Source organism: Pseudopipra pipra, chromosome 5 (genome assembly GCF_036250125.1).
Source record: "Pseudopipra pipra isolate bDixPip1 chromosome 5, bDixPip1.hap1, whole genome shotgun sequence".
NCBI classification, from domain to species: Eukaryota; Metazoa; Chordata; class Aves; order Passeriformes; family Pipridae; genus Pseudopipra; species Pseudopipra pipra.
Window position 1 is genome coordinate 68,927,492 of NC_087553.1, and position 14,408 is coordinate 68,941,899.

General features: G+C 49.2%; 1 protein-coding gene across 8 annotated transcripts in view; it reads left to right on the forward strand.

Annotated features, from left to right (window-relative positions):
* The window catches only part of FRMD4A (FERM domain containing 4A), a 366,759-nt gene extending 354,697 nt beyond the window's left edge, over positions 1-12,062 (forward strand). For 7 of the 8 annotated variants that reach the window (XM_064656471.1, XM_064656470.1, XM_064656472.1 and 4 more), the window contains 3 exons: positions 1,192-2,051; positions 4,440-4,536; positions 8,243-12,062. In XM_064656471.1, the coding sequence (XP_064512541.1) occupies positions 1,192-2,051; positions 4,440-4,536; positions 8,243-8,345 (1,060 nt within the window). In that variant the 3' untranslated portion in view covers positions 8,346-12,062. Of the gene's footprint in view, positions 1-1,191; positions 2,052-4,439; positions 4,537-6,294; positions 6,367-8,242 lie in introns of all 8 variants that reach the window. The other variant, XM_064656468.1, reaches the window with a different exon arrangement.
* Positions 12,063-14,408: the final 2,346 nt, after the last annotated feature.

Below are 14,408 nucleotides of genomic sequence, written 5' to 3' on the forward strand. Positions count from 1 at the left end.
CCAATTTTCAGCAGGATTTCTACAAACTGTTCAGCTTCATTGCTCTTTTGTTTTTGTGGCAAACTCCGTGGACACTGCAGGGAGCAGAGCTGAGCCAGAGCTGTGTGCTAGTTGGTGTCCTGCCCTAAGGGGAAGTACCATCCTCATTTAGCTCAGCATAAATCAAGAGTTGTGCCAATACATCAGCCTCAGGCAGAGACAGTACAAGGCATTAAGACCCCGGGTTAAGTTTGTTACAAGTTATTGGCTGAGAGTACTTTCAAGAGTGCAAAGTCTGTTAAGTACTGGAGCCAAGCTGTGTGAGAAATGAGCCTGGCACAGGGCTTGAGAAGTGACCTTGACCAGGTAGGGGCCATTTGGGTGTCTGAAACAACCATTGCTCAGTCTGTGGCTCATTCATGAGCTGCATGCCCTGGCCTTGACCATCTGTCATGGGGATGTGTTCCTGTTCCTTGAACGGATGGGTGAAGCTCTTCTAACAGTTGGGATGAATAGAGACCACCCAGACTTGGCCATGAATCAAAGCTTGTGAACTGTGATTTGGGGTGGTTGCCTGGAGGGCTGTCGCCCTCTGACAGTCCTACATGTGCCTGTGGCTGGGCCCCAGTAAAACCGAGCTGCTTGATGAGAGGTGATTTTTTAAATGGCATTCTAGGCTAAGTATAGGCAGTCTGTCTGTCTGTCTCCCACCAAGTGGATTGTACCTGTACAGGGTATTTGTGGGCCACTTGCAAGGAAATCTCACCACCTTTGGGGCCTGAGGTGTTGGGATTTGCAGAGGTGACACAGGGGGAACCTTGTAGCACAGGGACGGTGCTGATCCAAACAGCTCTGCCATGCAGCTGCACCAGCAAAGCCAGGGCTTGAGGTCCCCAGGTTTCACCCCTCAGACTGGCCCTTTCCTAGGGTGGCAAGCCACAGAGGAATGGGGCTGAGTAAGGGTTTATGTCCCTCATGGTGCTGCAGACTGAATGTCACACCAAGGAACTGGAGAGCAACAAGAATAGGACCTACTCACCCCAAACCCTGCAGCAGGGAAGCAGATTGCATTGCAGACAGCAGCCCTACGCAGTCCTGGAGGGATCCAGGTTTTCACTGCCCCAGATTCCTTTGCCTGTGTGTGCAGGCAGGGATGGGCAGTGCTGTGTTCTGTTGACTTACCAGCCTGGTTTTTTTTCCTGGTACCTGCAGGTCAGTAGACATCAGCCCAACCAGACTGCACAGCTTAGCTCAGCACTTTAGGCACCGGAGCTCCAGTTTGGAGTCACAAGGAAAGCTCCTCGGCTCAGAAAATGAGACAGGGAGCCCCGATTTCTACACCCCAAGGACTCGTAGCAGTAACGGCTCTGACCCCATGGACGACTGCTCTTCCTGCACCAGCCATTCCAGCTCTGAGCACTACTACCCTGCTCAGATGAACCCCAACTACTCCACCCTGGCAGAGGATTCCCCATCGAAAGCCAGAGAACGGCAGAGGCAAAGGCACAAATCAGCAGGCAACCTGGTCTCTTCCAATTCAGGGAGCATGCCCAACCTGGCTGCGAGGAACGGGACGGGACACCACCGTGTCTACCTGCACAGCCAGAGCCAGCCCTCCTCCCAGTACAGGATCAAAGAATACCCCCTGTACATCGAGGGCAGCTCCACGCCCGTGGTGGTGCGGAGCCTGGAGAATGACCAGGAGGGGCATTACAGCGTGAAAGCACAATTCAAAACCTCCAACTCCTACACGGCGGGGGGGATGTTTAAGGAGAACTGGCACGGAGATGAAGTGGACTCGGTCAGGCTCACCCCCTCCCGCTCCCAAATCATAAGGACTCCATCTCTGGGCAGGGAGGGCCACGAGAAAGGCTCGGGTAGGACTGCGGTGTCGGACGAGCTGCGGCTCTGGTACCAGCGGTCCACGGCCTCCCACAAGGAGCACAGCCGCCTCTCGCACACGAGCTCCACCTCCTCGGACAGCAGCTCCCAGTACAGCACATCTTCACAAAGCACCTTTGTGGCGCACAGCCGGGTCACGAGAATGCCTCAGATGTGTAAAGCAACATCAGGTGAGAGTCCGGCCTGGCAGAAGGGGTGGGAGGGATGGGGGCCTCCTCTCCTGCAGCCCAGATTCGTGCCAGGCATTACACCCCAGCTGGAGAGCAGTGCCAGACCACAGCATGTTATCTGGCCTTCACGTGCTGCTCACCAAGCCTGGAGGTATAACACTAGGGGGGTAAGCCTTGTCCAAGACACTCATTGAGTGGGAATGTTTTTCTGTGGAAATCATCCCTTTGCAATGATAGGCTCAAAAGACAGGGAGGGACTGAAGCCTGGTTATTGCCAGATCTTTCCTCAGAGTTTGGGGGTTTGAGTGAGGGCACTAGGGGCTGAAGGTGATGAAACCATGAGGAGCATCACTCTTCATAATCACAGCAAGGGGAACGATGAAGCAAGCAGGGGTTCAGCACAGACTAGGAGAATGTGTGTCTTCAGTGAGAAAAAAGCATGAGAAAGGTTAACTGGGGGCATCGCAACCCCTTCACCCCCCACAAAAATGTTTGAGTGATGACATCTTTGTGCACTGCTGAGACTTGGTTTTCCCATGCAGTTCCAATAGCTCTGCTAATAATATCCTGAAAATCAGAGTGATGAAGTTTGTGCAGTATTATGCCTCTGTGTCATGTACAGACCTTTGCACTCCTCTGTGGTGTTAATATTAATGGTAAGAAAACAGTCAAATTCATTACACTTAGAAGGCCACAGTGTGCTGTGAAACAGTCCAAGGTTAAATATTTACTGGCTATCAGTCACCACTGGACAAACCAGTGTGGACAGATCAAGGACTGCTCAAAACCTGAGCCACACACCTCAGCCTTGGCTTGCCACTGGCCCTCATGGCCTCCCTGGGCCAACCAGTGTCCACCCATGCTGGCTCTTGGCTCTCAGACATCCCAACATGTCTCCTGGTCCATGGTGACCACCACACTGGCACCAGTGGGGCCCTGTACTCTCTGCCAGCTCCAGAGCTGGTTGGACACAGGCTCCTCATGGGCCACTGACAGCTTCCTGAGAAGAGGCTGATTTATGTGTGGTGCCAACGCTCACAGGAGGACCAGGTGTGGCCCAAGACATAACTGAGCAGCTGCTGGAACCATCCTATGTCTCCCTATGAAAATCTGTCTTCTTCCCTTTGGTTAATGGGCATTTCTGTTCCATGCAGCAACAGAAAATGCTTGAACACTGGAAAGCTTTGCCTTGGTGGGCTTTGGAAACCTTACCAGTTCAGGAAAATGTGGGATTGGGGTGAAAGAATGTGAAAATCACTGTTAGTCAGTCCATTCCCCCACCCATCTGGGTCTTTAAACCTAAATGTGATATCTGGGCAGCACAGGGGGAAGTGTGCTCAGTAATCACAGCTTGTCCTGACCAGCTGGCAGCATAGATTGGTTTTGTGGATAGAGTCCATTCTCAGTCACAGCTCTGGGAGAACACTGACCTTAGGGGCTGTCAGCTCCAAGGAGCAAATTAAAATTTGTTTTTCACTTCCAGTGTCATTTGGCAGCAACTAAAGAATTTAACAGCAGAGAAGGGGATGCCAGGTAGAAATCTCCATCATTTCAGCTGATCAGCCCTAGCTGATAGTTCTACTGGACTGCACACTGTCCTTCAAAGAGGATCAGACTTCTAGGCATGTGTTAACTTCAGAGGGTCAACACTGTGTGGATTTGAGGAGGAGGAAGGAGTAGTCAAGTGGATTTATAAGCTGGATCCTCACCAGGGAAACTCCCTCAAGAACCGCTGCCCATTTTTAGTCCAGCTTGCCTCTGTTTTCATTGGAGTAAGATAAGCCTTTCTGTGGTCCCACAGTGGACTGTCAGCAAAGCCAAACTTCACCTTTTACAAAAGCATAGTGAAAGGTGGTTGTAGCCTTTTGAAATCTTCAGAACTGCCTTCCTCCTTTGCACATGAAGCTGTGTACTTGTCCAGACTCTAGCCACTGCCAGCCCTGGCTCCTAGGGACACAGAGCATCTCCCACCATCCCTGGAAGCAGGAGGCTGAGCCTGACAGGCTGAGCTTGTCCAGTTCAGGACCCCTGGAGTCCAGGCATCAGGAAGTCCAAGCTTCCATGCTGCAAGAAGTGTGGTGTCTCCCAGGCAGGCTCAGGAGAGTCAGGGTGGCTGTACTGAGCTGGAGGCCAGGCTGAAATGCAGCATTCCTGCAGAGCTGGGGCCAGATCCAGCCCGTGACACGCAGCAGTGTCAGCAGTAGGCTGGTGCTCCTGTGCCATGTTCGGGCACAGTCACCCAGGAACAGGGTGAGGTCTGTCCTAGGCTGTGTTTACTCACAGCCAGACATGTTTCTGCTGGTCTGACCAGATGATTCTTCTGAACCACCCTGACCCTTGTGCCCTCTCCTCACTGGTTGTTTTTCTCCGCCCTTGGTTGTTTTCCAGCTGCCTTACCTCACAGCCAGAGGAGTTCCACGCCGTCGAGTGAACTTGCAGCCACGCCGCCAGGCAGTCCCCACCACATTCTCACGTGGCAGACTGGGTGAGTGTCCGTGGGATCAGGTTAGAGAATCCACCTCAGTGCCGGTGGGAAAAACCTCCCCACACACAAGCACAGGGAGAGCACAGATATGGGGAATATTTTCCATAGCCTGTACCTGCACAGAGCATTTCCAGTCTCCCATCCATGCTCTCTTGGTGGTGGAGCTCTGGTTTGGGCTGAACAAGACGTGGCTGTGCCATCCACACCCAGCAGCACCGCTCCGAGCAGTGCTGGATCCACAGGGAAAGAAGCCTTGCAGGTTCCTCCTGCTTGGACAGTCTCCTTCCTCCAATTGTCATATGTTGAAATAGCTGATATTTCTTTTTTAGCAGCCATCACGCTGGCTGTCTACACCAAGACCTTGTTGTAAAGGCCAGGTTCAGTGCCTGCCGTGCCTGTGTGTGCAGCAACCAGGTTTTCCTGCTCAGTTTTCCCCAGCAATGGGTCTTCATGACTGTTAAGTGTGTCTTTTTTCAGCTACCACTAACCTGAAATGCTTCACCAAAGTGTGAGTCATTACACAGAGGTAGCCATTACTCATGTAAATATAGTAATTGGGTTCTTTAGCACCTCTTTGCAAGGCAGGGAGTTCCAGGAGTAAACAAACAACCATTTGCAAGCTCCCAGGGGTATTCTCTAGCAATCGCCTGTAATTCTGTCCTGCCACATGAAATAAAGGTCATTTCCTGATCCCGACTAACTCAGCACATCCCAAATTGTGGGATGAAATTTTGGTGAGATCAGCTGGAACTGAGACTACAGTCCTCAAAATACCCTAATCCCTTGAATAGGAAAAAGGATCTAATCACCCGAGTCATGAATTGGGACTGGTAACTTTGCAAATATTTCACTGTGCAGCCACTGGAAAACCTCGTGCTCTTTAATAACCTGGTCACCTATGACCAGGCTTGACCTCTGGTTTTACTCCAGCACCGCTTATGACTGCACTTTAAATTGGAGATGAGGAGAACCATAACCACAACCCCTTAGGCCTACTTGGATTTTAAATTCACACATTTGACATCCAGCCCGCACATGGTCTTTGCATGTGCTTTCAGCTTGAGAACAGGAAAGTGTTCCTGGTCCCATTTCACAAAAAGTCAAGGGATAGCAAGATAGGCAAAATGGCACCTACCTTTTCCATACATTGAAATTTCCACAACTAAGGGTTTGAGTCTAGACTCAGGTCTTAGTCTCAAGTCTCCATCCCAATCCTAATTCTTCTAAACATCTCCATGATGATCAGAAGTAAAATGGGTGAGCAGCCAGCTGAGACATCTGTTTGGATAATCCCGGCTTTTCTTATCTTTCCATTCAAGATAAATCCTGCACCCTGTCTCTCAGAGCCAAATTGCATCAAGCCAAATTCTCAGCTGGTGAAAGTGAAGTTATCTGGATTTATAGTTTAGGCCCTCTACCAACAACCAGTGCAAAAAGAACTGGAGACAAATCAGCACTTATTTCATGGCTGAGCATAGCACGCATGGCATGTGTATAACTACAGAGAAGCAGGCACAGTCTGCCATTAGATGTACAGTACAGACTCCCCCACTGCAGGGCCAGCTGTGCCCACCTAGCACAACTCAGCAGATTGACAGTTATCCTCAACATGTTTTTGTGTCACTAACTATTTCTAAAGATGAGTCATCAACTTGTTTCCCCACTAGATTAATAAGCTCTTAACAATGTCTGTGTCATTTCTTTTCTTTAACATTTCCTCTCTCCTCTTTCCTCCTTTTTTTGCTCTCCTTTGCTCAGAGAAGCAACAGACAACTCACCCACTATGGATGAGTCTCAGTCTCCAACCCACCAAAGTACTGATGAATAGAGGTATAGTAAGGGAACGTTTTGTTCTTTCCTCCTTCTGCCTTAACAGTCCGTGAGCACAGTGGGAATAACCGGTGTCCCACTGTCCCACCAGAGCAGCCCTTTAATTCTGTGCCCATTTGTTTGCCAACAAGTCTTCCTTCGGCTCTTGGAAGAACAACTTGGAAGCATCTCGAAGCCGCTCTCTGTGCCTTTTCAGCAATTCTGCTGCTGTGGCACTTTCCCCTGTGAAAGGGACTTGGGCCAGCCTGCTCTGTGCTCCTGCAGGGGCTGCACAGGCACAGAGAGCAGTGGGGGGTGACAAATCTGTGGCTGGGGACAATTCAGAGCAGGGTGGGCAAAGTGCTGTGGGGACAGTCTGGGAGCAGTGTGGCAGGGAGACGAGCTGGGGTAGGTGGGAGCCTCGGAGGACCTGGCCTGAGCTCCCAGCGCCCCTTCCTCCCTCCTCCCTCCTTACTGCAGAACTGGGAAACTGAGGCTCTAAGCGAGGTTTCCTGGAACAAGGAGCAACCCTGGCCCCGTTCCTGTGGGAAGACAGGAGGGGGGAACGGTGGAGGGAACAAAAAAACCCTCAGAGTATTTCTATTTTAATTAAACTGCCATCTCTGTCTGACACTCTCATTTGAATCTACAACCATTCACAGCTGACATCTGTCAAGTATTTCAAGCCCAACTTTCTAGAAATATAAACCTCCCCACTCCAGCACAGTGCTGGGAAACAAAAGGCTTTTTAATATGCAAATGGTGATGCCCTTGCTCAGGTACCCCTCAGACCAATTCCAGGGAAACCAGGTGGAAAACAGGGCAGAGGAAGCAGGAACTGAATCAGATGAGAACAGTCCTGTGAGGTGGGGAGGGAGCAGAGGAAGGAGTGAGAATCCCAGAGTACACAAAAAGAAAACACATCTCCCACTTTTGGCCTCAAAACAATCTCTAGCTTAGAAGTCGGTTCAAATCAAAGTGTGAAGGAGAGACATCAATTCTGGCTATTGCTGTGCAGATAGAGCAGTCACTTTTCAAAAGATCCAGATTTTGACCTCAGCGCTTTCCTCTGGCAAGTAGCTCCACAGCCTAAGCCAGGAGCTGATCCTGATCAGAGCTCTTAACATAAATAGCAAAGAAAATTCTCGTGAACTGTCTCATGTGCTCAGTAAAGGCAGCAGAAGAAGCAGTAGCTTGTCAAGAGCCTCGAGCTGAGGACTAGGCTGTCTACAACAGAACACAGTCCTTTCCACATCAGACCTGGCACGCTCTCACTAGTTGCTTCCTGGTTCACCCTTGGAAAGCCACATAACTCTGGGATTGCCAGGTGATGCACAAGCCTCTGCCCAGAGCAGAAGTGCTGCAGGAAAGCATCACCAACCACCCTCCTCTTCCCACCCTCCCACTGGATAATACATGGCTGAGATAGTACATGGCTGAGAGAGCTGCACTTAGAACTTGCTCCCTGGGGAGCATCCTACCAAAAACCTCCTTACTCCAGCTTACTACTGGGCAGGACAGCAAGGCAGAGCCCTCAGGCAGAGCCCTCAGGCAGAGCCCTCAGGCTGGAAGCACAGCAGCTCTGCCTGTTGCCATTCCTGCATCCAAATGTCAGGGCACCCTGGCTGTGGAGAAGCTGTCAGAGCTCAGCTTTCTCCTGCCTCCTCACAACAAGCAGGTTGCTGGGGCAAACGGGACGGCTGGGCAAGATCAAACTGGGTCAAAGCAGAGTCCTGCACGCTGAGCCCACCCCAAATATCAGCTTGGGAATACCTGCAGAGTGCAGTGGGGTCTGAATATCCTGCATTCCTCTCCACCCACAATACAGTGTTTAATGCTCATGGTTGAACTTCTCAAGAGGCCTCACTGTCCTAACAAAGTTTCATTTCTCCTGCAGGAACTACAATGATAGCTGTTTCCTGGATTCTCCCCTCTATCCAGAATTAGCAGATGTCCAGTGGTATGGGCAGGAAAAAGCCAAGCCTGGGACTCTAGTGTGAACCCCTGACCTCAAGTTAATCACATCAATGCCATTCTGAGATCACCTCACTGCCTCTCATTTGCCTTACCCAGATGCACTGTCACCCAGCACCAGCTTCAACTCTAAGCACTTTTCTCACGATGCAATTCAAGGCGACATTTATGGAACACTGGCCCTGAGACATCCACGGCGGCAGCGACGGAGCACAGCACATCCCACGGCCAGGCAGGTGCCCGTCCCTCCCACCACAGTGGGTGGAGAGGAGCAGACACCTGAACAGCCAGTTGGCAGTTTAAAAATTGGTTTTCCTTTGAAACAATGGAAGCCTTTCAAGGCTTACATCAAATCTTAGTGTTCCACGGCACGTAACAGCAGTAAGAGTTCCATGACCTGCGAGCTGAAGCCAACAGAATTAGTTTTAAGGGGGTGGGGATGGGACAGAGGCTGAGAAGTGGATACCATAGTCCTGAAAGTGCATCTGTTCTGAAGAAACAGCAACATCCCATCACTGCAGAGATGTGTCAGTGTCACAATCAGATCAGCACTGCCAAAAATCACCACGCCACCGCTTGCAGGACAAGTTTGCTCACAAGTTTCAGCTACAAGAACATCCCCCTCCTTTTAACTCGGTGGCAGACGCGGCCACCTCCTGTAAAATGGCATTTCCTTCTTCGCTTGGAGCCCACCTATACGCGAGTAAAACACCCCCCTGCACTGCAGACACACCAGAGGTCTGGGCTGGTATCACAGCATCGCTGTCTAAAAGCTACTGTTAAACTGGACAAACAAGGTTTACAAAGGCATTACCTAAAGCAGAGGCGAGTACTGCACTCACAGCATCTCTGTGGCTGGCACAGGGTGCCCACCAATGCACAGAGAGGTTGGGGGTTGCGACGGTTTTTTTGATAAAAGATAAAAATTGCCAAAAAAAAAAAAAACGCCTTTCTGCAAACAGATACAGCCGATAAATTCAAATCGATTTCTGCACAAAGCATCAAGGTGAAGTCAAAGGGAAAGCACATCGCAGTCGAATCGACACAGTAGAGCTGCGTCAACATATCGGTTCCACTCATCTTCCCTTCGTTAGCACCCGTGTAGCAAAGGGCTCGTCACCCGTGTGCTGCTGTGTGGGAGAACCGGTCTGTCGGGAAACAGGAAGGCTCCGCGGCGGAGTGGGGTTGGACAACCAGCAGACAGGCAAATCTTCCCACTGCGAGACCACAAGGAAGAGAAGCGACTGAGGGAGGCGTTGGACACGAGCGAGAGCTGCCTGCTGATACCAAAAGGAATCGCACGAGCGCGTCATGGAAGGAGCCGCAAGTTTACACATACTTTTGAGCAATGCTTTATACATGTCAAGCCATGGAACTTTAAAAGGCCTCAAAGACACTTTTGTAATGAACAAGTGCACAATCTAGGTGGATGTTGAAGCTGGCACGTCTAGTCTTCACTGCGGTGCTATGCTGTTTTTATTGCCACTCGATGGGGGGAGGCGCCCGGCCTTCCCCCGTTTGTGCGTGCAAACGATGATTTCCTATGGGAAAGGCATTAAAAGAAACGGCTGGAGGGGGTTACTTTGTGAAAAGCAGAAACTGAAGTTAGCTTTAGTTTAAGGAAAAAGGAAAAAAAAAAAGTGTGAGTGTGTATGTGTGTGTTGAGAGTGTGTGTGTGTGTGTGTGTGTTCCAAGAATAACAACAGCATCTACCAGACAAAGTAGGGCGAAACGTTTCAAATTAAACACAGCGACTTGGGGGGCTGCCACACCTTTTGGTATTAAAATTGCTGGAAAACTGCATTCCAGGCTTTAAAAGAGAAGGGTTCTACATAATTAGGCTTTGAAAAACAATGGGGTTTCTAAATATTAATACCTTTCTGCAACTCACACCAGAAATGTTGGCTTCAGTTCCCTGCGCTGCTGCCTCGCATGGCTGGTAAGGCAGGGGGGTGGCCTTGCAGAGATGAGACAATGACAGGCAGAAAGGCTGTTTATTTGTCCAGGGAAATCCAAGGCAGAGTCAGGATTGGATAAGGCAAAAGCCCAAGCTGGATGGGGCTCTGAGCAACCTGGTCTAGTGGAAGGTGTCCCTACCCATGGCAGGGGGTTGGAACGAGATGAGCTTTAATGTCCCTTCCAACCCAAACCATTCTATGGTAAGGAGACCCTTTCATGTTCATACATGAAGCATAAATGAATTACTTCTATGAAAACAAAAAACAAAAAGCACTGGCCAGGGGTTTTCAAAGGTGACCACACAAACCTTGTGCTTCTGGGCCTCCTTGAAGCATCACCCTGGGAGTATGACGCCCTGTGACAGTAATTGAAGCCTTGTGTCCAATTCTGGAACAACAGCCAGGGATGAGATTGCACCCTTTATCTGGACATGCAAAATGCTGTTTTCACCATCTCTTTGCGCTTTGGGGTCTTTACCATGGGAATTATTTCAAGCTCCTAATTGGATTTTTAGCTGGATAAGAGATAGTACTGATTAATGACATTTGCTGATAAGATTTGGAAGCTAAAGTGAAAGGATTAAATAAGGACCAAATTAAGCAGCAGCAAGTAATTTAGCCCAAGGATTTTTAGGGGCTCTGAGCAACTGTCTGTTTTCTTTTTAATTTCCCTGGTAAGTGGTTTGGGTTGGTTTTTTTTTAATGTGTACCTTCTTTTAATTAAAAAGAATTCAACAACAGCGGCACTATGGGGCCTCTGGGCACTACAGGAAGAAACATTAATTCCTCCAAGACCAGCTCTGCAGTTTTGCAGCAAAGGTTAAAAGGTGGCAGCCCTGAAATTGGGGGGGGAGGAAAAAAAAAATGTTTAGCCTGAATTGCAAACAGGCTGGAGTGGAGAAAAAGCTTTCTAGAAACGGATTTAGTTTTGCTTTGTGTTCTGCTTTTCTGGTTTGCAATCAAGGCACACGTGAGCAGCCAGTCTGGTAGTAAAGACAGATTAAGTAAAACAGGTTTTACTGTTTAGCTCAATTCAATTAAACACAAATGTACATAAAATGTTAATCATATGAGATTAACATATTTAAGTATAACACGGAGGGGTATATACATAGCTATTATAGACAAGCACTTGACTACCAACTTAACCCCTCCTTTACTTTTTTTTATTTTTCAAGGCTCCATCTGCCATAAAGCCACAACCGCGTTCTTCGTCTCCGTTGTCTGACGCTCCCTCTGTGTGGGCAGGAGCCAGTGGACAGTCCATGCACTGTCCATGGGCTGTGCTGGAGGCAGGGTTTATTTTTAAATGGTATTATATGCAGTCGAGTGTTGAAAATGTTGAAACAGTCCAATTTGTTTTCACTCTGTATTAGTTTTAGTTTCAGGCATAGCCAATCCCCATTCAGGTGCTATCAGATGACCAGTTACTGCTTAGTTAACTAGATGTAAAGTTTTACATATATATTAATGTCAATAGTTTTATTACAGGTTGTGTAAAATGGACTCTCTAGTTTAAAAAAAAAAAAAGAAAAAAAAAAAGAAGAAAAAAAAAATTAGGTCTCTCCTGAAATTGAACTTTAGAGCATGGAAAATGATTTTACTGGATTCTGTTCAACTGTAATCAAGGAAAAAAAAAATATGTATGTTGTAGAAAAAGTCGCAGAATTAAAAAAGATCTGCTTTTAATTTATTCTTTTTGTATTAAGAATTTGTATAGTTACCTTTACATTTTGCAAAACGGTGTTGTCAACACTTCCTTATTAAAGCATTTTCAAAATGAAACCTTGCCGTGGTCTCTTCGGGAGGGCACAGCACACGGGCAGCTCTTACCTGCTCTTAACTGCACTGCCACCACTGTGAGATGCTGGCTCCAGATGTGCACACAGCTGGCCAGGGTGTCCATGAGGGACCCACTCCTTGGCTGTCAGGGGGCCTGACTGCAGGAAACATTGGGCATCCCCCCCAGAAAATACTGTCCTTTAGAGATCCTTTGGGATTCAGTGCTTGTGCTCAGCAGATCTGTGCTTGCTCTGCTGTGTGTTCTCCCGAGCACAGGACTTGGGAGCTCGGGAGAAGAAACGGTGTGATGGACTTTCCACCGCCACGGGAAACAGTCATGGATATAATCCTTACTTCCAACACACATAACTTGAGATTACTAAAATTAACACTCACTTGTATGAATTGAATGCCAAATTGCTGCAAGGCCATTTGCAGCAATGCCAACAGCTGTGGGACTGGCTTGAGCACCAGCACGTTCCCCAGTGCTCCAAGGAACTGCCTGCTCCTTGAATTCCTGAGGGTGGTCTAGCTCAGGGCGGGGCTTTGCCGGCAGCAGTGACCCCTGCACAGGGTTAGGGATGTCACTTAATACCAGTTATCCCCTCTGTGGGCAGCAGTGACCCCTGCAGCCACCCACCCCCGTCCCAAACTGCAGACAGCCACACACTCACATGGGACCCATCCACACTTCCCAGCACAGTTGCTTCCTGCTCTTTCCTTTTATTCCCACTGTCCACGGAGCCTCTTCCCACCTGATCCCCCACACACCCCACAGGGAGCCACCAGTGGCATCAGCCCAGAGCCAGGCAGCCCCTCCAGCCATCACCTGGCATTGCTGCATGAGAGACCTTCACAGGCAGCAAATCCCCAGAAGGGTTTGGGATGGGACAAAGCAGCCATGATCAAGGTTTCAAACACCCCTGGAACTCTAGGACCTTAACTCAGATTTATTCCCAGTGGCTCCATAGTGCTGCAGGCACCTCCTCCAGCTCCACATCGCCTCAGGAGCAGCTTTTGGGACAGCCTGCTCCAGATCTGACACCAGCACTGCCACTCTTATGCCAGCCCTCTTGGAAGGCACTACGTTGTGTCCTCATCCCCTGGGTCCAGAAGTTGGAGCAGTCCCTTCCCCCCGAGAAGTAAAGCCTTTTATATCCCAACCAGGTTTATTCTTTGGGCAAGACTGGATTTATGGTAGTGATTCTATGGCAGACAGCAGGAGCAAAACCCAGTTCCTCCAACAAAATAAACTGATCCCACATATGCCTGCCCGAAGAGCCCTTCCAGCAGTAACAGACAAACAGCAAATAGGGAATCAAAGACATTTAAGTAGCATCAGGCACAATAATACCATTATCAGGTATTATCTCAAACCACATACCTTGAGAGTTCACCTCACACAGCCCCTTCCACACCAGGGTCGGGGAGGGGTCGGGGGCTGCAACAAATGACTGGGGCCACTGAAGTCCCAAAACCACTCCAGAGACTGCTATGGCGAATGCATGAATTCATCCCAAGGCTACAAGTCTTCGGATTCAGCGGAATTATTTCCGCCTAATGCAGGAATTATCAGAAATAAACATCTGGAGAAGCCCACAGGGAAAAGTTCGAATTGCTAAACTGAAACATACCCTCCCCACAAAAACCGATGAGCAATGTGACAGCTGCACCACACCCACTCGTCCCTAAACCAGACTTGGGTGGGTTTGGGATTATTTTGGCTGAGAGGCATTATTAACTATTTGATCACGGTCTGGTAGCTGCCATTTGGGGCCATCCGGCTGCAAAGAGCCTCCAACCGGTGATGAAATGCAGCTGCTGTAACAGTGTCCCCCCAGCTCACAATCCCACAGGACCAGGGCTGGCTCTCACGTGCCGGACAGCTGGAAACTCTTACACGGATCTGCCGTGAGAAAGTACTCCTGGGTTCCTCGGCTCCCCGTGCAGCACCATTCCACGAATTGCAGGGGGATAAAGTTCTTCCGTCATGGGATTCATTCGAGCGAGGCGGTTGTATTTCAGGGACTGTCAGCCAGCAAGGAGGCACATTGCTTGAATTACATTCTTTAAACCCTGATCAGACTGAAACATTCCAACCCCAAACTGACATCCCTCCAGGAGGAGCATCCACACTCTAACCGGCACTCAGGGTACCATTAAAACTCTGCTCAATAATTGGCTCTAAAGCAGGAGGGGAAAAAAAATCTATGTAGTACTATTACAGATGCCCCAAGGAATCCACTTCCCCCTAAAGCAGACGACAGAATGCTCCTTAAACCATCCCCTGGCTACTCATTCGCTGCAGTTTCCAGGGAAATTACAGCTCTTCTGAACAAGGGACAATAT